This window comes from Aquarana catesbeiana, linkage group LG03, assembly GCF_042186555.1.
Source record: "Aquarana catesbeiana isolate 2022-GZ linkage group LG03, ASM4218655v1, whole genome shotgun sequence".
Lineage (NCBI taxonomy): Eukaryota > Metazoa > Chordata > Amphibia > Anura > Ranidae > Aquarana > Aquarana catesbeiana.
The window spans coordinates 310,931,392-310,959,325 of record NC_133326.1 but is presented as its reverse complement, the minus strand read 5'-3'; the positions used below and the strand labels follow the sequence as shown (position 1 = coordinate 310,959,325).

The following is a 27,934-nucleotide window of genomic DNA, read 5'->3' as shown; positions in this document are numbered from 1 at the left end:
GGCAATTGATGTAAGGTGGCACTCTGATGTAAGGATGATTCTAAAGTGGATCCTGATTGGGGGGGGTTACGACTTTGGCATAGGTTCTGTTAACACGTAATCCAATTACAGGCTATTACATACTCCTGCACCATCTCTGCACTTCCTGTCAGTGCAAAGGCTGGTGCAGCTCTGCAAAGAATCCAATCGGTTTCCAGGTTTTTTTGTCAAAGCTTGATTAAAAAAAGTTAGAAGCCGACTGGCTACCATGAACAACTGCACCAGATTTTGCACACTCCAGTTTTAGTACATCAACCCTGGTGTGTCACATCCCTGCCCCCAGATCAGATAGGCTAGGTCTAGTTCTATTTGGTAGCAGCTATCAGTACAGCTGGCAATACATGCAAGCTATGGTTGACACTGCTTGCACTGCATTAGGATAGAAAACTGTGTTAGAGCTTTCTTTGTGCTCACTAAAGGACTATTTCTGGGCACAAACACAGTTCTGCCACTAAACAGTCAAAAATCACACAAAACAATCAGTTTTCCAATCGACTTGTATTCCCAAATTCTAGGTATCTACCGAAGTGTAGCTGCAAATTAAACACAAGACTTCAATGTTAATATTTCAAAAAATCCAAGAGGAATGAATGGCATAAACATAATAAATCTCTCCCATCTCTGGCAGATGGAGTTAATCCTTGTTGTACATCCCCATCTCTGATTTTCAACTCTTTTCTCATTTCATTTACTATTCTGGGTGTAAAGGACAACAGAGGATTGCCCACGCTTCATTTCAGCAAATCATCTTCAACAACTGTCATTAGTGTTACATAACTGTAGCTTTTTGTCAGCAATTTAAAATTATCTATGTCAGAGTCAATCAACTGTGATAATATCTACGATCACAGTCCATTTCATCCTCATTGTTTAGACAGTAACCACCCTCCAGCATCGATGTACATTAAAATAAAACTTGCCCAAACACGAGATGCTGCGGAAGTGCTTACTGAATCATAGATTAGCCTGCTGCACGCATGAAAAAGAGCATCTTAAGCATCACTGTGTCTACAGATGTTCAGATAATGGTTGGACTTGGAGCAGGAAAAGCAAAACAAGGGCTCTGCTTTAAACCAAGGTATAAGTAGTAAACACAAAGCAAGCAGCTATTTGATTTTTACTCAACCTTGCAAAAATCCGCCTTTCTCACCACACATACATCACTAGATTTGAGTTACAAAACATGTTGCTCTTGAAAATGGGCCAAAGGGTAACAACAATTTTGTGAGAATACACGCACACACTAAAGAAACAAGTAAAAAACAAATCTCTTGAGTACTTTGCACAGGTAAACACATATACCTCCATGTAAAATAAAAGGAAATGTGGTAAGCTGCTATTTGTACTTATTTGTTGTGAGAAATAATAAGCATGGGTACAGTGAATCAAGCACAGTTGGATACACCCATACAATATTATATATATTCAGGCGCTATACAATAGATGCTCAAATAATAAAAATAATGAAACAAAGCTAAAACCCCTCGCAGCTGAGGAAAAACTTGAGCACCAAGAGAGTGCCCAAACATTTGAATACAACCACAAAGTTCCTCACTGAATAGTGCTGAGGGATAGAAGTCTATGCGGCCACACATTTGTACCCATAAGTCTGATGGCTGGTATGTGTAGTCCCACAAAGATGTATGACCAAAAAGAAGTTGATGTAAACACATAAAAATGTATTGGTCAAGAAATAATCATAAAAGAGAAAAACTCTGGTTAAAACCAGAATGGTCTGTGTTACTTTCAGTAACAGAATTGCCATTGCCCCAAAGTGGTGTAGCAAAAAAGGCTGGATCCACATACCATGTAACAAGCAGATGCCGGAGGGGAGAAGGGAGAAAATCCGACCCGGGCAGAGGCATTCAGTCCCCTTGATAGTGAAATAACCAGATGCGGTTAGGTTAATGCTGTAGAACAGCTGATTTTACACTGATCCTGGAGTCCAGAGATACCAGTATCGGCAGCTGGATGTACTGTCAGCGCAACCGTCGTCAGCTGTGCAGCGAAGCCACGAGCCCATTCATCAACCCAGGGCTGGAGGCAGAAGACACAGACTGGGTGTCTGTGGCCGAGGCTTTTGGATGCGCTGGATATGACGTCAGGAGCTACGATGGTTGCTGACTCCACTATGTTATGTTTAACCAAGGGATGGCATCTGTTCCGTGGGGCAGTCTCTCACAAGGCTGTCATGATGACAACGCGTTTTGGGCCTGGCCCATCCTCAGGACATGGCCTAAGGTTAAGCCATGCCCGATACGCGTCGTCATGACAGACCTGTGAGAGACTGCCTCACTGGACAGGTGCCATCCCTTGGTCAAACATAACATAGTGGATTCAGCAACCATTGTAGCTTCGGGTGTCATACCCCCCCGAAAGCCCCGGCCACAGACACCCAAGCCTGTGTCTTCTGCCTCCAGCCCTGGGCTGATTAGTGGGTTCGCGGTTTTGCTGCAAAGCGGACATCACCCGGGTTGCGCTGACAGTACATCCAGCCACCGATACCAGTATCTCTGGACTTCAGGATCGGGGTAAAAATCGGGCATTCCACAGCATTACCCTAACAGCATCTGGTTATTTCACTATCAAGCGGACTGAGTGACTCTGCCTGGGTGGATTATCTCCCTTCCCCTTTCCAGTATCTGCTTGTTACATGGTATATGGATTCAGCCCTTTTTTTGCTACACCACTTTGGGGCAATGTCAATTCTGTTACTGACATTAACATAGACCAGTCTGGTTTTTAATCAGAGTTTTTCTCTTTTATGATTATTGCTTGAACAATACATTTTTATGTGTTTACATCAACTTTTTTGTCATCCATCTTTGTGGGACTAAACATACCAGCCATCTTATACCAGGCCGATCGACCAGGATGAATATCCGTAGACTATTTCACAATCTGACGTATCCACATGACTGTCCACCCACCCGAGTTGTTGTATCCCTAGTCACCTGTAAGGCCTTTGACAGTGTGGAATAGACGTATCTGTTTCGGGTCTTACAGCTTTATGGCCTTGGCCCCAGGTTAATAGCTTGGATACAACTTCTCTATACTCCATACTATGCCACTCGCCCGTATTCGTATTAATTCGCAGATTACTGAATCATTCCTGATCACCAGGGGCACCAGGCAGGGTTGCCCGTTATCACCCCTCCTATTAGCATTGGCTATGGAGCCCCTGGCGGTCCGGATTCGTAACTCCTCGATGATCCGCAGTTTGCCCATTAATGGCATAGAGGAAAGAATTTCTCTTTATGCGGATGACACATTAGTTTACCTAGCAGACACCCAGGACTCACTCACTAATCTGTTAACTACTGTAACCACCTTCGGAGACTTTTCCAGATTCCGAGTGAATTGGGACAAGTCCATTATTTTTCCCCTAGACCAAGCTTGCAATGCACAGACCCACTCGGACTCTAGACTACAAACTACCACCTCCTTTAGGTACCTAGGAGTTGAGATACGATTGCCACTGTCCCTCTATATAACTAATAACCTAAGCCCATTACTGCATCAATTATAGACTCAAACCAAACAATGGAGGGACTTGCCTCTAGACCTGATGGGACGGGCTAACGTCCTCAAGATGATATATTTGCCTAAGCTGCTATATGTAATGGCTAACTCCCCTTGTAAAATCCCCAAAACAATTTTTAAGAGTATCGACTCTATATGTATTGCGTTCCTTTGGAACGGTAGGCCACCTCGGACGCTTCGTCTCACATCCCAATTAGCGGGGTTAGCTTTCCCTGACTTTTATCTTTATTATCTGGCAACTCAATTGGTTAATATTCATGGCTGGCTGCTTCCTAACTCAAATAATGCATGTACCACCACTGAAGGGGCCATAGCTTCCTCATTTGAAACACTACATAATATAATTTATCGAGAATGTACACCGCCAGGACCTGGGATGGCTATATTACGTACTTCCTTATCCCTTTTTAAAACTGTAATGTTTAAACATACTATTGACTCATGGTTAACTTCCTCCAATTGTCCACTTTGGTTTAATCCGACGCTTCCGGAACTAAACTCCATACCTGACCCTCAAAGATGGACTTCCAAGGGAATTAAATACCTATGCCACATCTACACCCCTCAGGGATTTTAATCCTTCTCACAGATGAGATTAGATTTTGACTTACCGCGTACTTATTTGATCTTTTATTACCAACTTAGACATGCTGTGCGAGCACAGTTCGGTTCCCTGGACAATCCGCTTAAAACTCCCGACCTGGAAAAAATTCTAAGATCCCCAGATCAGACAAAACTTCTACTTACTATGCAGCTCTGGTGACGGACTCTAACCCTAGATTTAAAATAGCACAACGGAAGTGGGAATCTCTAGATATCTACATCATGGAAGATGACTGATCGGAATTCAGTGACACTTTTAAGGCTTCTGTTATATCCTCCAGAGACAGGGTGATTCAAATAAAGATTTTTCACCAATCGCATTTTACACCGGCCAAAATGCACAAAATGGGCATATTGTCCTCTGCTGAATGCTTTCGGGGTTGTGGACAAATGGCGGATCTCCTTCACTGTTTTTGGAGTTGCCCTGTAATACAGCACTACTGGCGGAGCATAGGCTCCTTTCTCTCTTCGGCATTGGGACTTCCCAACATAGTTCACCCCAAGAACTGCCTTCTGGGTATCTTTGGTGATTTGCCTGTCCCTTCCCGGGTCAAACAACTGCTTCGTATCCTATATTTCTATGCCAAGAAATCAATTTTATTGACCTGGAAGGGGGCAGCAACCCCAACTAGGGGACTATGGTTGAAAATGGTTAATGAAGCTCTTCCGCTTTATAAACTCACTTTTGATATCCGTAAAAGACCAAAGGCATTCCATAAAATCTGGGGCAGGTGGCTGGCTAGCCCCCTGACCCTCTCCCCTGTACTGCCGTGATAAGAGTAAGCCTGAAGTAGCTTGTCCTGTAATATAGGTACACTCTCTTACAATTACACTGACTGTGGCTGGGATGCCTGTCTATAGAGTTTAACACTGTATATGATCTAACTTGTTTTCTAACATAATGCCTAATGGATGTATTAACCAACTATTGTTTTGACCTAACACTAGAGCATTCTGTATCTTAGCTCTTTATGTTGGACCTTACCGGGTCCTTTTGTTTTGTCTTTGTATATCGGGAAAAAAAATGCAATAAACATAGCCTTAAAAAAAAAAAAAAAAAAAAAAAAACAAAAAACAACATACCAGCCATCAGCCTTACGAGTATAAATGTGTGGCTGCATAGTCTTATATCCCTCAGCGCTATTCAGTGAGGAACTTTGTGATTGCATGCAATATTATAAATCACATGCTCCCCTTTTACAAAAGGAAATAAATCAAGTCCAAGATGGCCACATGCTAAAGTGCTTAATCAGAAAAATGTGATTGTATACAACTTTTCCCCTCCAACAGAACCATGCCAGAGTACCACACAAATCAGTACAATATAAAGCAGTGAAGTTACTAGGGTAACACTGGGAATGCCAAAACAGGTCTTTCAACTTTAATTTTATGCTCACCCTGATAATATGCCAGCATTAAAATTTGTATATAACCAAATACTCTGATAATAAAGAAATTTGGGCAGATGCACTCAGTGGTTGCTAGAATACAACAAATGCAAACTGAATAAAGGGCCAGGTGACTTATATATACACACAGTATCTCACAAAAGTGAGTACACCCCTCACATTTTTGTAAATATTTTATTATATCTTTTCATGTGACAACACTGAAGAAATTACACTTTGCTACAGTTTAAAGTAGTGAGTGTACAGCTTGTATAACTGTCCCCTCAAAATAACCCAACACAGCCATTAATGTCTAAACTGCTGGCAACAAAAGTGAGTACACCCCTAAGTGAAAATGAGGAGTGGAAGAGGACTTCAGTGGCAACCTGTGAAGCTCTGGTCAACTTCATGCCCAAGAGGGTTAAGGCAGTGCTGGAAAATAATTGTAGCCACGCAAAATATTGACACTTTGGGCCCAATTTGGACATTTTCACTTAGGGGCGTACCCACTTTTGTTGCCAGCGGTTTAGACATTAATGGCTGAGTGTTGAGTTATTTTGAGGGGAAAGCAAATTTACACTGTTATACAAGCTGTACACTCACTACTTTACATTGTAGCAAAGTGTAATTTCTTCAGTGTTGACACATGAAAAGATATAATAAAATATTTACAAGAATGTGAGGGGGGTACTCATTTTTTGAGATACTGTGAATGGATTCCCAAATCCAAAAAAAATCACGTTTATATCTGTCATTCACAAACATGACAAACTAGGATATTATGCCCTCATCCTTTTGTCATCATTTATACCAAAGGGGTTAACCCAAAAGAAAAAAAAAATTACAATAGAGTATTTGAGGAACGCGCCTCACTTCTAGACGGAACTTTAATACATACCAAAAATCTGTAAACCTGTCTCAGATATCAGTCATCAGCTGTTATATTTATCTTTAGTTTTCAGCTACTAACATCTAAATTGAGCAATGCAGAGTACATCCACTGTTTTACAGAAAGTTCTCCTCCCTTACATTTCAAGGACTTGACCTCTAGTTATAGCAGTCATGTTTTACACTCTCACAGAGGCCATAGAAAAAATAAAAAATAAATGGATTTCATATCCCACACATGTGAGGTGGATGGAGGAATCGTCCCTGCTGTGCAACTGTCCTCTGACAGCGGGACTCCTCCACTGTCAGAATACACTGCTGTCAATTGATCGAGAAACATTTTTCAACAGTTCCCCAAACGATGATCCTTAGATTGTTTTTTTGTAGAACGGGAATGTTCATAGATGGATCAAATTTCTCCCAGTCCCTGCTGAACAGCCCAAGTTTTCATTCATCTATGGGCAGCAAAATGCTGTATAGTATCACATGTTCTCTAAAGTTTGAGCTTCATGTTAAAGATAATCATATACACAAGATAAATACCAAATCATTGGAACTCATTATTTCCAGATAAGGAGAAGACTGCTAAGAGCACCATGTCAGTCTCCAGACTCCTTTTTACTTCGTCTATGACCAGCTTTTATAAAATGTTCACAAAACTATAGAAGACTTGAAGATAGATCAGTCAGAAATCAGATAAAAAGATTAGTGCTGTGTAATACCATCTTACTCGATATCATCAGCAAATATAAAATTAGCACTAAAAGCTTTAATGATTCAACATACCAAAATCAGCTAACTTCAGTTCCCCTTTCTCATTGATAAGTAGGTTCTGTGGCTTTAAGTCTCGATGAAGAACTTTTCTTTTGTGACAGTAAGCTAATCCCCTTAAAATTTGATACAAAAATATCTAAAAGAGATAAACAATAAAATACAAAATTGTTATTTTAAAAGGTATGGTACATGCATGTGCTAAATGTGCTACGACTGAAAAGAAAAGCTAGCACATTTCCAACATAGATGTATTGGGGCAACAAAGCAAACACATGTGTAACATCATTCACTCGAAAATGGGAATGTCCAGAATAAGACATTTTGGTGGTTCCTATAAGGCCTCATGCACGCAGGACATTTTTAACTCTCCTAGAAGCCAGCAGTGGTTTTGCAGAAAAAAATTCCTGTAAGAGTGTCTAAAGCTTTTACAAGCTTGTACAGGCTTCAAGCACTTTGGTGTTAATTAATTTCATTGGCCAGAAGAAATATTTTATGCACGTTTAGCAGTTTTTAGTAGCGTCAATTGTTTTTTTTTTTTTTTCTGCCCTAACTCTACTGCTCCTGGACGCACTGGCAGTGGGGTTTTTTCCTGCCTCTAAAAGCTCTTTCCACTAAACACTGCTAAAAGCCTATGTGTGCATGGACACATAAGCTAACATGGAAGGGCATTTAGAGGCAGGAAAAAAATGCTTGACGCCCCTAGAAGCAGCTTTAAAAATGTCCAGTGTGCATGAGGCCTAAGTCTGCTAAGTTTGTAGATGTAAACAAAGCAAAGAAGCCTTCCCAACTGCTTTTTATCCTTTCAATGACACCATGATTTTCCCAATTCCGCTAATTTAGTATTTGTCAAGAGTATTTTACCTTTACATTGTGTATACTCATTATATTTCCACAGTCGTCCATATATTGCTTCAAATCTTTGTCCTAAAAGACAAAAGAAAAAGAAAAAAAAAGTTGAATGATTAAACTGCTTCTTACTGTTCAGAACTGTTTTGGAATGTACTTTGTTTAGAAAGGGGAGAACAGCCTATGCTAGCTCTCAAAGGCGGCTCTCTAATTGGGGCAAATAAAGTGGTCGCTCAAGGCCTCGCACTCACAGGGGCCTCACGACTGCCTAATTGAAGAGCCGCCTCTGCGGCATTAAGCTCCGGCCAGTAGCGGAGTGGAGAGAGGGGACAGAGCGTGGCTGTGTCTTGGGGAGGAGGCAGGGCCAGCGCTGTGTTGTCCGGGGAGGAGATTCCAGCAGCTGGAGCACAAATCCCGCTGCTCTGGAGACACAGATCGCACACCCGGAGGAGGCATCTGGCATGCAGTGGAGAGAAGGGGAAGAGGAAGGTACCACGGATGAGGCCTCAGGAGCACTGTATGGAGCCGATGGAAGGGAAGGTAGGAGAGAAGAGGTGTCCGGGCAGCCCCTCTCTGGGGCTATCAATCAGTGCAGGGGTGGGGGGGGACCGGGGCTCCAGCTGCAGGGAGAAGCACAGCTACCATGCCACAGCCCACTTCTGCAGCCAGTGATCACCAACATGAGAGACAGCCAGCCCCCCCATCCATGTTCCTGCAGCATCCCTCAGCCAGAGACTGGTCTTTACATCCACTCCACTCCCTTTCTCCTGATCATATGTCACTAACAGTAAGGACAGCTCAGTCCTGTGCCAGTGTCCCACCTCTGATTGGCAGCCCCTGACCCCTCCCTCCACCCTGCCCTTACCCCCGCGGCCTGCCTATGCAGGGCTCCGCTTTGGGGAGGGGGGGGTTCAGAGGTCCCAGTGCTGACCAGCGCCGAGCTAGAGAGCCCTGGCACCAGCGCCGAGCTAGAGAGCCCTGGCACCAGCGCCGAGCTAGAGAGCCCTGGCACCAGCACCAAGCTAGAGAGCCCTGGCACCAGCACCAAGCTAGAGAGCCCTGGCACCAGCGCCAAGCTAGAGAGCCCTGGCACCAGCGCCAAGCTAGAGAGCCCTGGCACCAGCGCCAAGCTAGAGAGCCCTGGCACCAGCGCCAAGCTAGAGAGCCCTGGCACCAGCGCCAAGCTAGAGAGCCCTGGCACCAGCGCCAAGCTAGAGAGCCCTGGCACCAGCGCCAAGCTAGAGAGCCCTGGCACCAGCACTTTAAAGCTCTTAATATATGTAATTTATACACTTCATTTTTTTATCGCTTGATTTTTCCCATTATGGGCGCAAGTGGGGGCTCATGTCTAGATTTTGCCTAAGGCCTCACAAATCCTAGAGCCGCTTCTGCTAGCTCTACTACTGTATACTGTTCCTTATGGGCTAATTTACAAGGGTAGAAAAACAATGCATTTAGATGGACACAGGATATATTTTGTACGCATATAAATGCAGCGCTATATAGTAATCAATGAGCCCATACACACAGCTGTGTTTACATACATAAACATGTGCACATGTAGTAATTCATTGGAATGAAAGAAGAATTATATACATATCTATACGTACTTTAGATGTGTATTTTACGCAGGATCTTCTGCTAGCTCTACCAGCAAGACCCTGCATTCCTTGAAGGAAATATGCATATGCCTGTGTTACTATGTAATGCTCCCTTAAACCAGGGTTTCTTAACCAGGGTTCCTCGAGCAATTTCCGCCTCAAATAAGTTCCCACTGACACCACTGATCTTTTTAGCTATCTGTAAGGAGGTCATTTCCACAACTGTAAGGAGCATTTTTGCACTGACCATCACACTAATGTATCATGAGATGTAGATATTGCAGTTTTTAGGAGGGGTTCCCCAAAACTGGAAAGTTATTTCATGGATTCCTCTTTGATGAATAGGTTGAGAAAAGCTGCCTTAAGCTGGACTTTGGAAAAAGATCAGTCACTGCTGTTCTCTCAAATTGTCTTTGTTTTGTATCTGCCCCCTTCTGTAGTGGGTGGAGGTGCTGGAACCCTCCTACAGCTCAGTACAGGTTCTGCAGTACAGTGATATCATTGCTACTTTTACAAGGCAATAACTGACTTTGCAAAGGCATTTGGGGAGCACAAAGTGGATTTATATCCTTTGTGGCGATTGGGAAAAATATTTGAATGAAAGGTTTTAACACCTGGAGTTTTAAAGCTTCAGGTTATAGTTACCTTTTTCACTGCCCGGATCAGTTTACAGATGCCTATATTTTAACTTTTGACTAAGGAACTGGGGAGGTGGGAATTGAACCTCCCTTGTACAAATATGTAGCCAGGCTTCCTCCTGACTCGAGACTTGCAAGGACAAGTAGTAGGAGAGATGCTCACACTATGGAGTTCAGGTTTACACTTTGTGCAGTAACTAAAGGATCATGTTAAACGTTAAACCAACCATTCAAGTAGAGGCTGCTACTGGATGAAGGGACTTTAATTTAAAAATAAATACCCATTGTAAAGCAGATTCAAATTCATTTTTACATTTTATGCTACAGTAGAACCAATTACAAACTTTGGCTGTAAAATGTGTCTGTCATTGCTGTCACTAACAAAGACTTTCAATACACATGGAAATGAATACTGTATGCAACATATGGAAGTCACCATAACATAAATATCATTATTGTCACTGATTTTTTTTTGCTTGTCTCCACCCAGCGTGCTTTCCTTTGATGAAAATGTTCATATATAATACCAGGGATGCCATTAACATAAAAAAATATGGCCTGGAAAGATTAGGGGAAGTAAGCCTGAACTAATTAATCTCCCAAGATGCATCTGGAAGATCTAGCCAACTTGTGGCAGGGAATGCTTTTCTTTTTATATTTTTCACAATTTGTTTTTTCTGTACTGTGAATTTAGACTTTGGATTTGTTTAAAAATTGTACTGGGGAAAATGGAATCTGCCACACTGTAGATCTCTCCTTTTGAAGTGCTTGTTTAAGGTCAAGATTCCAACACACTATTCCCAAAGCACACGTTCCTGAAAAGTAGCTAAACGAGTCTAAACGGGCGCTGCAGCAACCACCAGCTGGAATCGAAGATAATCAAAGCGAGACAGTCTCCAGAACACCACAAATCTCCAGAACAGGTCTAAAGCTTTTTTTCCAGCGATCACATTATAACAGAAGCATCTTTCGGAGCCTCGCGGGACCCCTGTCTGATGAAGGGGTCCTGCAAAGCTCTGAAACGTTGCTTCTGTTTTAATGATGTGAACGCTGAATAAAGCTGTGGACCTGATCTGGAGCTTTGTGGTGTGCTGACATTCTCTTGCTTTGTTTCAGGTCAAAGAGGGCAAGTATTGAAGACGGCCAAAAAAAAAAGGGAAAAAATGCCCCCCCCCCCCCCCCCTACTTTTTTTTAGGCATAAACATGTTAGATCCAAGGCAGTCAGATGTTAATGGATACACATCTGGTTTGCATCGGCCTGCCCATAGACCTAACATGTGCCCGATAAGTTCCAAGAGGGCAAAACAAAAGTGACATCCCTACTTTTTGGCTCTGATTCAGTAGTAGAGGATCTGTTCACAGATCTCCTGATGATCGGAACAGGCACAGCTGGTGTAAAAGGGTTCTTATTGAACAATTAACATGTCTAGTAAAAGATCCTTCACACCGTTTTCTTTTATTAATTACTAGTAAAAGCATGCCCATTCCAGAAAAGGCAAGGCTGGGGATATTACAAATAATGTTTAAGAACTATTTTGGTTCTGATGGGCAGAAAGAGACTGCATGGATGGGATGGGGCGGCCAATGAGGGAGGGATGACAGCATCGGCATTAAGGCTGGCCATGGTTCGAATCCCCTTCTGCTGAACCGGCCCAAATCTGAATCGGTGATGGGCAGGCTAAATGAACCAAGTTGATCGATTAACTTGGGTACAACAAGCCTGCTGGATTCGCTTGCGATTATGTTGCTATAGCCGATATCAATAATCACTGTCTTCTCTCGGGCGGGGAGCACTTCCCCCGCCCACACAGGGAGAAGACAATTGCTGATTCCCCTGTCAACCCATGGTTGCAGGAAAGAAATTTGCACCGTGCATGGCCTGCCTAAGGCAGTGGAGTTGGATGTAAGCTGAGGTGAGGGGTACTTGAGGAACCCAGGAGGTGACTATACAGTAGGTCAAGAATAAGAATCAAGGATGGTGCACATTAGGCTCACTTACAATGACCCAAAGATGAAGTTATGTTTCATCAACTATATCCCTGCACACATTAAATACTTTATGTGCTACAGTGGATACATAAACTTCATCAGTTGAATGCTCTTCTTCCCCCTATCACGTGTCACCTGCACAGTCTATTCATGGACCATTTCGACAGCACACTTAGTACAAATACACCAGAGTAAAGGCAAGCATCTACGTTGTAACAGAAGTCTTACACTGTTCACAAACAGATTACTTCAACCTCTCCAGCTAAACATGTCAGTGCGGTTATGTTTGCACTGGATCCACTACTCCAGCCTCTTGGCAAATAAATAGGTGTCTAATAAAACTTCAAAGCACCAGTTTCATACAGCAGGGAGCCTGTGGGAGGCAGAGTCGGGCTTGTGTGCAGGGCATTTGGACTTGCTGTGTGCATTCCAGGGTTTTCATAGCAACAAGGACATATGCCCTGCAGAGGTTTTCATCAAAATGGCATCCATGTGCGGTCTTTAAAATGGAAGCAGAGCAATTTGCACCTCCCCATTGTGACACCATCAGCCTGTGGATCTACTCCGTGCTCTGTGCTAAAAACGCTGTTGTGGTCTTCAGCAAAATGGCAGTCCTCATTTTGTTGACGACCACTGCAGCCCATAAGCTCCTTCCAACCTATTATGGTGTCTTTTCTCAAATATGGCACTTGGATATACTGCCATTTAGTCTCAAACCAAAAATGCCTGTTTTAATGTCTTTTGAATGCTTCCCAGAAAAAGAGGGGGGGGGACACGATAGCTCTCTGTTTCACTTCAAGGGTTCTTTAAAACTTTTGTTAACCCCCCCCCAAAAAAAATGGATCCTGTTCCCCAAAGCATGTTATACAGCACAGTGCTTGTGCTGTGTAATTTGGCCCCCTGTAACACCACCTGAAATACCTGGCTGATCCTGCCTGGCTATACCCATTTCCCTGTACGCTGACTCCGATGTATCTGGGGTGCTGAGCCCCGACACCGGAGTCAGCATACGTGCCTTCATCATATGCTGCCTGCTCTCCTGTGTCTCCTCTGTTCTCATACCCTCTCTGTCTGCTCGTACCAGTGGCTGCCCCCCAACCCCGCTGCTGCTCTCATATCTGCAGCTAGGTGCTGTAATCCCCTCTGTATCATTACAATAAGTATCCCTGTGCCTGTGCAATGTAAAAAATCTGCCGATCTGTACCTATATGAGCACAGCTCCAAGGGCTCAGCTGACTGTCGGTGTTCACATTGGCTCTCTCTCCTCTCTTCCCCTCCTCCCAAGCTGACATCAGCGGGAGTGCTTGGTCCCGCCCACTGGAACTGTGAGCCGAGAGAGAAGAGAGTCGAGGAATCAGCTGAGCGCCGGGAACCAAGCTTATATAGGTACAGATCGGCAGATTTTTTACATTACATAGGCACACTTATTATAGTACAGAGACGATCTGAGGATTCTGTTAAAGTGGGTTAACAATTAACTTTAATTATCTAACTATAAAATGGCAGAGACTTCAGATTAGTACATGATGGCAAATACAAATTCATAGCTCTTTACTTCAATACTGCACAGCTGTAAACACATACCAGATATTCAAAAACAAGTGTCAATGATTTTTCCGTGTGAACGATGTCATGTAATGTGACAATGTTTGCATGCTTCAGGTCCTTTAATAACGAAACTGTAAGAGGAGAAAAAAAAATGTTTATGACATTTCAGTGCAACTTAACACATTTCATGGTCACAACTCTATTGAACCATAAATAAAATCTCTGATACAGCTTTGGTAGAGCTGAGTTTTCTGAGAAATAAGCAAAAAAATAAAGATCCTCTATAGATCAATCTGCCATTTCACGTAGCTGATAATAAAGAGTGTATAAACAATTTTAAAAGAAAATTTTAACTGAATTTACAAGGACATTTTTAAATAAGGTTGGGCAAGGAAAGGGACTACATATTAAAACAAGAGAAACAAACACATGTGCAATGTATGTTATGTGGACTGCATCCTTGGGGACAAAAAAGATTGTATTTTTTTCTGGTAGTGAGCATTCAGCCATAGGGTTTCCCCAACGGTCTGATATTCCCTCTTAGGTTGTAAGCTCTAACGAGCAGGGTTCTCTGATTCCTACTTTATTAAACTGTATTGTAACTGTGCTGTCTGCCATTATGTTGTAAAGTGTTGGAGCTATATAAATTCTATACAATAATACCCATTGATGGTGAGGAAACAGGTGCTGAAATGCTGGGGCTACCAACAGGTAAAGCCAACACTGTGCGAGAACATAGCAGATAATGTGACTGTATTGACAGCCAGTGTTGTGAGAGACAGCCTAAGCTAAGTTTGCATTTCTAACATGCCTCTTTCTCTTCTGTCTCTGTAGAACAGGGCCCCCCTAAAACTTTTCAGTATGGGGGCCACATTGTATATTATACAAATATTTGCAGTTTGGAGAATTAAAAAAAAAGAAATTAGTTTTATACATTTCCAAATCAAATTTAAATGAATATGTTTTGCTTGGAGTTTTTTTGTAATCAGCATATGATTTAAAACAAAAAAAAAATATTAACAAAGCAAAAATTCCAAATAAACCTGAGCCCAAGAGAGTCCCCATCAAAGTCCCCCTTACAACAGAGTTGTCCTTACATGAGAGACTCCCCATCAGAGTCACCCCTTACATGAGGCTCCTCATCAGTCCCCTCTTCCATCAGAGGGCTAGAAATTTTTTTTGCAGGGGACCAGATTTGGGCTGTGGGCCATAGGTGGGAGACCCCTGCTCTAGAACGAATTTCCAGCAAACTAAAGGATCACTGCAGAACTACACGTCTAGGCCAGGACACTGTACTTTTATTTCTCCTTTCTTTTACAAGCTATTAGGTTTACGTTTAAGATGTAGACTTATGCGGTAAAAAGTTGAAACAAGAAACCAACAAGAACTGCTGGAATCTACAACATGCACAAGATCAGACATTGACATCAAGCAGTTTTCAGTTGGTAAAAATGAAGTCATTTTGGGCTCAGCAGATATTTATTAATTATTATTATTTAAAGCGGAGTTCCACCCAAAAGTGGAACTTATGCTTATCTGATTCCCCCCCCCCCTCCGGTGCCACATATGGCTCCTTCCGGGGGGGGGGGGGGGTGCCTGACAGGTACCCTGACCCCACTTTCAGGAGACCGGGCCGTGGCGAAGTACATCAGCAGCTCGGTCCCCCTCATTTTGTGCCAGGCGAGTAAGAGAGCGCAGCGTGCTTCGCACATGCACAGTAGGGACCCAGCCATGAAGCCGAAAGGCTACACTACCGGGTTCCCTTACTGACAATGGTGGTGGCAGCAACTGACAGCTGATGAAAAAACATCAGTTGTGGTGCCATCGCTGGACTCTAGGACAGGTAAGTGTCCTAATGTTAAAAGTCAGCAGCTACAGTATGTGCAGCTGCTGAATTTTAATTTTTAAAGGGGCGCTTTAAGTATAATGTTCAGAATGGTACAAAAGATTTGGACGAACCTAGAATACACATTTTTTTTGTGACGGGGCAATAAACTGCCTGCGTATGTCAACGTTGGTGAGTTTTCTCACTGTATGGGACAGTGCGGGGTAGCCTTTTATTATGAAACTACCAGCCCCAGGACTTCACACAAGCCTTATAATTGTTTCTATATAATCAAAGTGGGCACCTTTTCAAATCACACATACAGCAAGGCATAATTACATGGTAAGAACTTTTAACACCACAAAATGCATCCTGCCTACACCTGCAATTATTGTATTTTATATATGCTCCCTCTGGTGCACATCAATCTTTAAGGGTATAACATTACATTTGTCACATACACAATGACAACCAATTAAGTATAAAAGTGCTAGTTTATAACAATCTTGCCCACAAAAATGATTGTTCAACACAACAAAGAAAAATTATGATTTTACTGAATCTGACAGGAAAGCACTGTCTTTTCAAATAAAATGATTGTTTATTGATTGATCAATGTACTGTGAAATCTGTTTCTTAAAGGTATGATTTTTTTTCAAATTTAAGCATTTGTAAAATTCAATAAAAATATATGCTATAGCTTAGTCAATATTACATTTACCAACAACTATGTAGTGTAATGGGCAGTACACACAGTAGGGAATATCGTGTGTAGGGCAGCTGGTCCGACCCTGTCGAAGGGGCATGACCAAAAAAGGTCTGCCGATCGGAACCCAATCAGTGCTCCCAGTGGCTGAGAGCGCTGACCGATGTGTTTTAGTGGAGGGGTCGCCCTCCTGCCACAACCTGATAGTTCAATGGGGGAGATTGCTGTACTAACATCAGATCGTTAAATACAGCGGCTCCTCCTGAGCTCTTCAGTTTTTCATTCAGCCTGCTGCCTTGAACGAAAAAAAAAAAAAAAAAAAAAATACTAGTGTGTACCAGGCTTAAGGGTCAACCTGATTGTATATAAATTGAATGGATTGCTTAAGCTGGATACACATACAAATTTTGTTGTTCAATTTCCTTTAGATTTACATTCAACTATGTAGTGCAAGGGCCTGCCTGATTCAATTTGAAAGTGTTTAGGTTTGACCTCATATTTTATGGTTTGGTAAATCTAAAGGAAAGTTGTAGATTGTAAGCTCTAACGGAGCAGGGCCCTCTGATTGCTCCTGTATTGATTTGTATTGTAAGCGTACTGTCTCCCCTCATGTTATAAAGCGCTGCACAAACTGTTAGCGCTATATAAATCCTGCATAGTAATAATAAAAATAATAATAATGATAATAATAAAAAATACAAGACAATTGTATACACATTATATAGTGTGTAGCCAGCTTTAGACAGATCATCACACTACACATCTGAATGGCTAAAACAGCCTGCTGGTTTGAAAAAAAAAAAAAATACTAGTGTGTACCAGGCTTAAGGGTCAACCTGATTGTATATTGAATGGATTGCTTAGACAGGTCATCGCACTACACATCTGTTGGTACATCTGATGCACAACGACTACACTGCAGCTTCGAGAATGGCTAATGTAGTCACTGTGAAGATCCATTAGCTATGATCACCGCAATCCTATACCAGTGTAAAAGCATTACCTTCTCTAATGGCTGTACAAGGGGCGCCTTCTTCATGCTCCAAACGAATTTCTTTCAATGCTACAAGGTTCTCAGTCAGTTTACTTCTTCCTTTAAATACTGTGGCATAAGTGCCCTGAAAAAAAAAACCACACACACATATAAATAAGCAAACCGATATGAACACACAGTTATTTATGTAGAACTAAAATATTACTCTCCTGTATACAACTCATCACTGCAATCATTCACACTCTGGAATGTTCCTGGGAACAACTTTTGGTGGATGTCATTTTTTTACTAGAGTGGGGAAGGAGTAAAACTCCTGACATGTACTGTAAATATTGCAACCTGAGGCTATGTTAGAGATATTTTCCCCTAACTTCCTGGCCTGCTGACAATGGTTTACTAGACAGAGAGTGAACATCTGCAACAGAGACATACTTTTTTACAGGGGTTCCAGCCTTTCCATAATCTGTTAAAGATTATTTCTGTTTTGCTTTTGGAAATATCAGGAAAAGAGGGTAAATCCACCTAATAGAACCTCAGATAGCAGCAATAACATTACAGAGCTTCTAACCTTCTTCAGTCTGCCCAAAAGCAGAAAAAAAGAAATGTTTTGGTTGGGCACATTACAGCGGTATTAAAACCAAAAAAATATTACATTGCAGCTCAGCAATTCTTAGATGTGGTGTCTGCATTGGTTTTTTTTTAAAGGAGTTGTAACGTCTCATTGTTTTTCACCTTATTGAATTCTTTGCATTACGGTGAAAAATCTTCTGTGCTGCAGCTGCCCCCCAGAGCCCCCCTTTTTCTTACCTGAATCCAATTGTTCCAGCGAAGAGCACAAGCCAAGCAGCTCCAGCTGCTGTCTCAGGTCCTCATTGGATAGATTGATAGCAGCAGAAGCCATTGACTACCACTGCTGTCAATCAAATCTAGTGACAACCATGAAATGCAGCTCTCCGTGGGGGCACTCGATGAATAGGAGGAGCCAGGAGCACTGGGGGACCCCAGAAAACGAGGAAACCCCTGCACAGAGCAGGTAAGTATAACATGTTTGTTATTTGAAACAACAACAAAAAAACCTTTACAATCACTTTAAGGCTTTTTCTCAATTTATTTTTTACCAGGTGATTCAGCCAGTAAGTCTGTTCCTTCTCAACTTTAACAGACTAAGCTGTCCAATTAGGGTCGATTCACACCATGTGCAGCTACATTCATTTTTTCTAATAGATTATGCAGGTAATTGCAAAGACACAGAACACAATAGTTTTTGGTGTCATGTTCACACCAGAAGGTGGTGTTCATCTGCGTTCCAGAACTGTGCGATATTATGCAACATGTTTGCATAATATCACACTTCTCACACCCCTTCATTTTCCCAGTGACATGAATGAAGTGTCACTTAGTGCACTTATAAAGTTAAAAAAACAAAAACAAAAAAAAACGCACCACACCACCCCCTGCTGAATGGCTCTGAAGATTAAAATAGCTACTGTCTGCACCCTAAACCACTTCGGATTAGTGTGTAAGCAAAGTGTGAACTGGCCCCTAAAAGACTTGAGACAAACCATGTTAACATTGACATGGGTGCTTACAACAGTTTGCTTTTATTCCTTTATGCAAAACCTTTATACCAAAAGGAAACAAAATAAAACTGATGCTATAACTGCTTATAAAGTTGCTGCCATTCAGGTACAATTTGTTAGTCCAGTCCATTTAACCACTTGCTTACTGGGCGCTTAAACCCCCCTCCTGCCCAGACCAATTTTCAGCTTTTAGCGCTGTCACTCTTTGAATGACAATTGCGCGGTCATGCTACAGTGTACCCAAATGAAAATTTTTGCATTTTTTCACACAAATAGAGCTTTCTTTTGGTGGTATTTAATCACTGCTGTGGTTTTTATTTTTTGCTAAATAAAATGAAAAAGGACCAAAAATTTTGAAAAAAAACGGTTGCATAGTTTGTTATAAAATGGGCATTGATTGGCAGCACTGATGGGCATTGATGGGTGGCACTGTGGGTTACTGATAGGTGGCACTGTTAGGTGGACACTAGCAGCTGGCACTGGTGGGCACAGAAAATGCAGTCACGGCTCTCTGTGTGAGGGACCAATGTCCCTCTGACAGAAGTCGATGATCGGATTTTTTTTGCCCTCACGCTGACAGCATGGAGGGAAAAAAAAAATACAGATTACTGATCTACTGTTTACATCATGTGATCAGCGTCATTGGCTGACAGCTGATCACGTGGTATGGGGCTGGGATCGACCCCTTACTCTGATCTGTGATCAGCTGAGTCTTAAAAGCTTGGTGATCACAGAGAGCGCCGCACGCGACCCGCAGGCAATTAGGCCCGCTCTGTAGCTGTCTTTCAGCTATAGCGCGGGCAGCAAGTAGTTAAATCTGCTAGTCTAAAGCCAGGTACACACAGATTGAAATTCGGCCAGTTCAGCAGAAGCAGATCCATTAGATCAGCTTCTGCAGAATGGGCCTGCTGGAAAACCTTCTTTGATCAGTGGCTACAGCCACTGATCACTGTATTCTGACAGCAGAGGAGTCCCGCTGTCAGAATACAATAGCGCATCAAGGAGGATTCCTTTGTTCAACTTGCTTGTGTGGACGAGGAAATCTGTCAATTTTTTTTTTCCTTTTGCTCAGCCCTCTAGTTGGAAAAAATAAAACAAAAAAAACCAAAAAAAAAAACAAATTGTGTGCTCACAGCTTAACACTATCCTCTCCACAGAATGAAAATGCTCGCTTCCAATGACGTCTGCTTAAATACATCATCCAGAATGCAGACAACATAAGGCTAGGTTCACAATAATGTGGTTTCCCTGCGGCCACATTCAATTAGGCTGCTGTACCTTTGGAAAAAGCAGGGAAAAGGTCCCTGGACCTTTTCCAAAATTGCAGGCATTGGGAAACTGCATACTGCTATGCGACCCCAGCAAGGGAAAATGCGCTGTGGTTTCCAATGTGTGGGGGTGCCTTTGAGAGTTAATGGCACTCCTGCGTGTCTGCTTACAGCAGTGTGTTTTTGTTGCAGGTGCAGGAAAGCGTAAGATCACACACAGTCCCGCACATGCATGAACCCTAACTAACACAGAAACTGTTACTAGCAGGATCACCAAGTGAGATAATGGAAAAAGAGCGCAAAAAGGACACGAATGCACCCACCACATCTAAGGCTTGATAGGCTGCAATATATTCCATTTTTGTTTTTGGACTTAATACCACTTAAAGGGGTTGTAAACCCTCACGTTTTTTTCACCTTAATGCATTTTATGCATTAAGGTGAAAAACCTTTAGTGCTGCAGCTCCCCCCTTTCTTACCTGAGCCCTATCGTTTTAGCGGCAGGGTCAAGGACAGCGGCTCTAGCTCCCGCTGCTGTCAATCAAATCCAGTGACACGGGCTCCGGGGCGGGGCCGAGTCCTGCTGTCTGTGTCAATGGATGCAGCAGCAGGACACGGAAGCGTGTCTGCACGAGTGACCCCATGGAAAGTGGCTCTCCGTGGGGGTACCCGATAAAGAGGAGAGGCCAGGAGCGCTGCGGGGGGACCCCACAAAAGGAGGATCGGGGCCACTTTGTGCAAAACCCTTGTACAGAGGAGGGAAGTATAGCATGTTTTTTTTTGTTTTACAACAAAAAGATTTACTTTTTTCACTTTAAGTTATTCTTACAAGAAAATGAGGCAATGCATTGAACAACACATTTAACCTATCATAAGAGAAAGCATAGCACCAAATGGATCATGTAGCAGCAAGGAAACATGGCAGAAAAAGAAGCAAAAAGGATGCCAGAAAGGGGATGACAGTTTTCTATAAATACAAGTTATATGCAGTCACCATACAAGGCAGCCACACGCAAACGCATTCTCCAAAATGCCCTTTGAGCCCAATGTGAACAAAAAGCATAGGTCTATTATACAGAATGTAAAGGGAATAGTATAGGATCCCTTTCCTACTTTTTCCATGCCATAATACAGTATCTCACAAAAGTGAGTACACCCCTCACATTTTTGTAATTATTTTATGATATCTTTTCATGTGACAACACTGAAGAAATTACACTTTGCTACAATGTAAAGTAGTGAGTGTACAGTTTGTATAACAGTGAAATTGTGCTGTCCCCTCAAAATAATTCAACACACCACCATTAATCTCTAAACCACAACAAAAAAGTGAGTACGCCCCAAGTGAAAATGTCAAAATTGGGCCCAAGGTGTTAATATTTTGTGTGGCCACCAATATTTTCCAGCACTGCCTCAACCCTCTTGGGCGTGGAGTTCACCAGAGCTTCACAGGTTGCCACTGGAGTCCTCTTCCACTCCTCTATGATGACATCACGGAGCTGGTGGATGTTAGAGACCTTGCACTCCTCCACCTTCCGTTTGAGGATGCCCCACAGATGCTCAATAGGATTTAGGTTTGGAGACATGCTTGGCCAGTCCATCACCTTTACCCTCAGCTTTTTTTAGCAAGGCAGTGGTCGTCTTGGAGTTGGGTTTGGGGTTATGTTGGAATACTCCCCTGCGGCCCAGTCTCCAAAGGGAGGGGGAATCATGCTCTCCTTCAGTATGACACAGTACATTTTGGCATTCATGGTTCCCTCAATGAACTGTAGCTCCTCAGTGCTGGCAGCACTTATGCAGCCCCAGACCATGACACTCCCACCACTATGTTTGACTGTAGGCAAGACACACTTGTCTTTGTACTCCTGAGCTGGTTGCCGCCACACACACTTGACACCATCTGAACCAAATAAGTTCATCTTGGTCTCATCAGACCACAGGATTTGGTTCCAGTAATGTATGTCCTTAGTCTGCTTGTCTTCAGCAAATTATTTGCGGGCTTTCTTGTGCATCATCTTTAGAAGAGGCTTCCTTCTGGGATGACAGTCATGCAGACCAATTTGATGCAGTGTGCGGCATATGGTCTAAACACTGACAGGCTGACTCGCCCCCCCCTCAACTCTGCAGCAATGCTGGCAGCACTCATACGTCTATTTCCCAAAGACAATCTCTGGATATGACACTGAGCACGTGCACTCAACTTCTTTGGCTGACCATGGCGAGGCCTTTTCTGAATGGAACCTGTCCTGTTAAACCACTGTATGGTCTTGGCCATCATGCTGCAGCTCAATTTCAGGGTCTTGGCAATCTTTTTATAGCCTAGGCCATCTTTATGTAGAATAACAATTCTTTTTTATCAGATCCTCAGAGAGTTCTTTTGCCATGAGGTGCCATGTTGAACTTCCAGTGACCAGTATGACAGAGTGAGAGCGATAACACCAAATTGAACACACCTGCTCCCCATTCACACCTGACACCTTGTAACACTAACGAGTCACATGACACTGGGGAGGGAAAATGGCTAATTGGGCCCAATTTGGATATTTTCACTTAGGGGTGTACTCACTTTTGTTGCCAGCGGTTTAGACATTAATGGCTGGGTGTTGAGTTATTTTGAGGGGACAGCAAATTTACACTGTTAATTGTAATATCTTCAGTGTTGTCACATGAAAAGATATAATAAAATATTTACAAAAATGTGAGGGGTGTACTCACTTTTGTGAGATACCGTATATGCAAGAGGGTTATAAAAACAACACTAGTGATGTAATAGTTAATTGCACAGCTAAAGATGAAAAGCTCTAAACCATGAGGACAGTTTTCATTACGCCATGGAAAACAGAGGATTTTACCTGTGGTTTTCTTATGTAAAATGGTCCTGAAATGTAGGTTGGACTCTAAAGCTCATTCTCTTAAAGGGAATGTATAGTATATTTTTAGTGAGCACATATTTTGAGCCATTATTATTCTGTTTATCATAATTTGTAACTTACATTTTCACATACTTGACTTTCATGCTTTTGTTACTGGTTATATTATAATTATAACTAAAGGCAAAACTTTTTTTTAGTATTGGATAGAATGGAGAGGGATTAGAACACCTGTCAGGTTTTTATTGCCATCTATGCAACCCATTAGGGAGATTCAACCTCTCTATATATCCTGTTTACTGCCATCGCTGCCAAGAGTGAAAGTGAAAGAAATCCAAAGTTTTGGGTTGCTACCTGAACAGGAACAGAGGAGAAATCTTCCTATGGGGACACTGGTGACAACCGATTCCCTCACTTTAGAGGCATCTTCTCTCACGTTCTGTTTTGGCTATGGAACAGGAAGTGAAGGAAAATCTCTCCAATCGGACAAAGTTGGTATTAAAAACAAAAAAGAAAAAAAAAAAAAAAAAAAGAAGAAGGGCAGGGTTTTAAAACCTTCCTTTTTCTATTCAAAATGAAAATATATATTTTTTTAATTATCTTTAAATATAGATGTGTAGATTAGTAAAGGCGAGGTAAATCCGACAGTACGCTGGTCATACTTTGGTCAGGTTTTTTTCAATCAGCCAGCAGGCTGATCAAAAAAACAAACTGAACTGATTCCCCTAACTTTACAAGCGAGATGGAAAACTGAAAGGATTCCCCACACTAACAAGTGAGATGGATAGGAGAATCATCCCTTGCTGTGTTATTGTATTCTCTAAGCGGGGAGCCCTCCCTCCAGAGCTGCAGTCAATTGGCCGCAGGGCTGATCAAACTAAATTTTTCCCAACAAGCCCAATCACGAGAAGTCAATCAGATTCTCATTAATGGAAGCTGCCATAGATGGATCGAAATTTGTCTGGTCCCTCCTGAACTTGATTGAATGTTGATTTGCTTTAACCACTGGACAACTAAGGCTCGGTTCACACTGGGGCGACTTGGGATCCGACTTGTACGCCCTCAAGTCGCCCCAAGTCGCTTTGCATTTAGATTACAATTGTAGTGAATTGAACCGTCTTAACTGACACTACTGAAGTCGCTCCGACTTCAAAAAAGGTTCCTGTACTACTTCTATCCGACTTGTAGGCGACTTGTACCCATTCAACTCAATGTAAGTCGCCTGCAAGTCGGATCTCTCAAGCGACTTTGCAGAGAAAACCCCTCCCTCCCCCCTCCCTCCCAGAGAGGTGATTGGCCACAGGCGAAGTCGCCTGTCATGGAGGCGACTTCAAGTCGCCTCGTAATTTGCCGAAGTCGCGCTGAAGTCGCGCTAAAGTCGCGCTGAAGCCGCGTTGAAGTCGCGGTACAAAGTCGCGTTAAAGTCGCGTTAAAGTCGTGTTGCCCATGTGTGAACTGACCCTTAAGGTACAAGATAAAAATAACAAAGGTTTTGATTTCAGCGAGCCCACCAACACAGATGAGCAGATGAAAGAAAGACCTGGCTAAGGCTGGCCATAGACGGAGCAAATTTCTTTCCTGCAACCTTGATCCCCACCCGGAGAACACAGTGATTATTGCTGGCAGCTTTACCAGCCGCTAGCAATAAATTGCATGTAAAATTCGGCAGGCTGGTTGTACCCAGGTTGATCGATTAGTTCCTACTAAAATCGGCCAAGATTCAAACTATATATGGCTGGTGGCCAGAGAGGAGAGAGTCCCAGCAACATGGCACTTGACTCACAATCTTTGCCTGTGACAAAGCATTAAAACACAAAACATATGGTGGCCAATATACAGTAAATGATTAGCCTAAACTTACAAGCTCAGACCTGCTTTATTTACCAATTGATTTCCACATTCAGTAATGACTCAGCAACTTAGGGAGGAAAATTCTTATTGAACGTGGGAGGGAGGAAAAAAAAACACTTTGACCTGATAATAACCATGCTGAACATCAACCTCTTCTGAAGGTAAAGAAAATAAAAGCTGCAAACCTCTCCAAGCTTCTCCAGTTTGACGTAAGTTTCCATCTTTCCAAAACCAATTTCAGACTGTAGTAAGGAAACAAAATGAAAAAAATACCTTAGCACGGCAAAAAAATTATTAAATACAAATATATATACACCACTACTAAATTTATATTTGCAATTGTTAACGTGGAAGTTTAAAAAAAAAAAGGTGAACAGGCAGAAATTTTAATGCAGCAGTGACATACTATAGGGCTTATTTACTATAACTGGAGAGTGCAAAAGTGCAGCTCTGCATAGAAACCAATCAGCTTACAAGTTTTTTTTCCAAAGCTTAATTGAACAAGCGGACGTTAGAAGCTGATTGGCTACCATGCACAGCTGCACCAGATTCCGAGTGCTCCAGTTCTATAAATCTCCCCCACGTCTCTTCTGAATTAAAGTTTCTTACCTGCCTGTCCGCACAATTTTGGCAACGCTGAGATGAAATGAACTCCACAGTGGGAACTGGTACACCAGCACTTGACGACAGATTTAATGCCGTTCAAGTAGAACTAAACTCAATACCAAAAACTAAAAAGCATATTGCAGCTCAACAATCTTTAAATGCAGGGGCTGCATTTGTTTTATTTTTAAGGCTGGGATCTTTTTTTTAGCAAGTACAGAAAATACCTGTTGATCTTGCTAAAAATGCAGTGTCCTTGTCACTTCCTACAAGACAAACTGGAAGCAGGAATAAGGTTGTGTTTCTTTCATTGACTACCAAGCCCATCATCCCCTATGTAATGGGGATGAACTTTATTGAAATAATATTTTACAATATTTGAGGGAAAAAAACAAAAAAAAAACAAAAAAAAAACAACAACTTTAGTTTGGGGAATAAATGTAAACAGTAGGGTAATGCTAGGTTCACATTGCTGCGGCTCTGCGAGATGTGTTTTGTGCAGGCACGGCATCCTATTCATTTGAATGGCCTGCCTTGTCTCCCAAAAGACATTGAAAACATCCCTGCACCATTTCTGGAATCGCAGCCGACACAGGAACTGCAAGTACAGTGCGCTTCCCAGTTTGGGTGCGATTTCTAGTGTATGGAGCATGCCATTAAAATTAATGGCACTCATATGCATCCAGCATGCTTTTTTGTGTGGGTGGTTGTGGCTGTGCAGACCCAAAGCAGGAATCTCCTGCGCAAATGTGAACCTAGCCTAAAGGGAAAGGATTCCTCTATGTAGGAGCCAAAGGCTCTTTATAAACGCTTTAAAGCAGAGTTCCACCCAAAAGTGGAAGCTCCGCTTGTTCGTTGTCAAAACCAGGGATCCGCTCCAACTTCCGTGTAAGATTGCGCATCAATGTGCGGCAATCTATGAAACATCCGCTCCCTCTACCCCCCTCCGCCTTCTAGGAGACACACAGGTCCCAGAAGACAGCGGGACCATTTAGAAAGCGCAGTGCGACCCGTGCATGCGCAATAGGAAACAGGATGGATGAGTCGGCTTCGAGTGCCAACATCGCAGGCTCCCTGGACAGGTAAGTGTGCTTATATTAAAAGTCAGCAGCTTCAGTATTTGTAGCTGCTGACTTTTAATATTTTTTTCTCCCAGGCTGGAACTACTCTTTAAATTATTCTACAGCATTACAATTGACTAGTAATGCTTTTAAAGCAATATGCCTCAAATAAATGAAAGTGAGAATAAGCAGAAAATAAAAACACAATAAAGCACAATGTGCACTGCTAGGTTTCCCAGAGCTTACCAGTGATGCTCTCCGTGATCGCCTGCTCATAGGTTGATCAAAGGGTGGGCTATTTATCTGCAGTTTCTCCAAATACCCATCTGGTATCCTTATGTCAGCCGGAAGTGACAGACGTTTATTTAGGTCCTGAAAAAAAAAAAAAAAAAAAAAAAAGACACCACATTTCACACAACCGATTTCATTGTTTATCCAGTTCAATTATATTCTTCTCCTTTACTACTTCTAATGTAATAAACTGCAGTAAAGTTAAAGAAAATGATTTAGGCAAAATGAACTAGAACAACTTTGCATAAGAAGAAAACAGGTTTACAATCTACAATCCAAGGCACAAAGGTGTTGTTGGTTAGACCATCATTGTTGCAGTGTAAAAAAAGAAAACTTCAGTGAAGTATACAGGACATGCGTACCTTCCGGTTCTTCTGCCTAGCTGCTCCCCTTGTAGCTGCCAGCAATTTTTGACTGTCAATGACAGTTAGGAGTTGCTGTGTAAATACAGCTGAAAAGGGGTAAACTTACTTAGTTTGCCCAAGATTGTTAAGCCTTTATCTGGGATCCAGAATTTGGAGGCTCAGAAAGACTATGGGAAAGAATACCCACTCAGATTACAGGGACTTGGTCCTGAAAAAAGGTTAGCCCACCTGCAAAGGAGGCTTAAGGCGACTGTAAATGCTCATTTAAAAAATAATAAAAATAATAATAAACATGTTATACTTGCCTCCTCTGTGGCTTTGCACAGAGCAGCCCCGATCCTCTTCTTCTGGGGTCCTCTGCCGGAACTCCTGGCTCCTCCTGCCTTCCAAGTATCCCTAAAGCAAGCTGCTTGCTATGGGGGCACTCACGTGGGCTCGATTCAAAGCAGCACCGTGTGTGTGCGTGCGCATCTATAAGACACACACAGTGCCGTGTTACCCCGCTCTTTGCTCCTTTGTCACTGGATTTGATTAACAGCAGCAGGAGCCAATGGCTGCCACTTTAAAAAAAAAGAGAAAAAAAGCCAGTATTAATCTGTGAGGTGGTGTGTGTGAGGCAGGACACACAAAGTGGTAGACTGCTGTAAAGGAGACCCTGCTAA

At 42.4% G+C, this 27,934-nt stretch overlaps 1 protein-coding gene across 3 annotated transcripts in view; it reads right to left on the bottom strand.

Annotated features, from left to right (window-relative positions):
- Window positions 1–27,934, bottom strand: part of CDK17 (cyclin dependent kinase 17) — a 131,950-nt gene that overhangs the window by 30,078 nt on the left and 73,938 nt on the right. For all 3 annotated transcript variants that reach the window (XM_073620269.1, XM_073620270.1, XM_073620271.1), the window contains 6 exons: window positions 26,863–26,988; window positions 25,138–25,194; window positions 17,393–17,507; window positions 13,895–13,989; window positions 8,097–8,159; window positions 7,248–7,371 (listed from right to left, as the gene is read on the bottom strand). In XM_073620269.1, coding sequence (XP_073476370.1) covers window positions 7,248–7,371; window positions 8,097–8,159; window positions 13,895–13,989; window positions 17,393–17,507; window positions 25,138–25,194; window positions 26,863–26,988 — 580 coding nt within the window. The remainder of the gene's footprint in view (window positions 1–7,247; window positions 7,372–8,096; window positions 8,160–13,894; window positions 13,990–17,392; window positions 17,508–25,137; window positions 25,195–26,862; window positions 26,989–27,934) is intronic.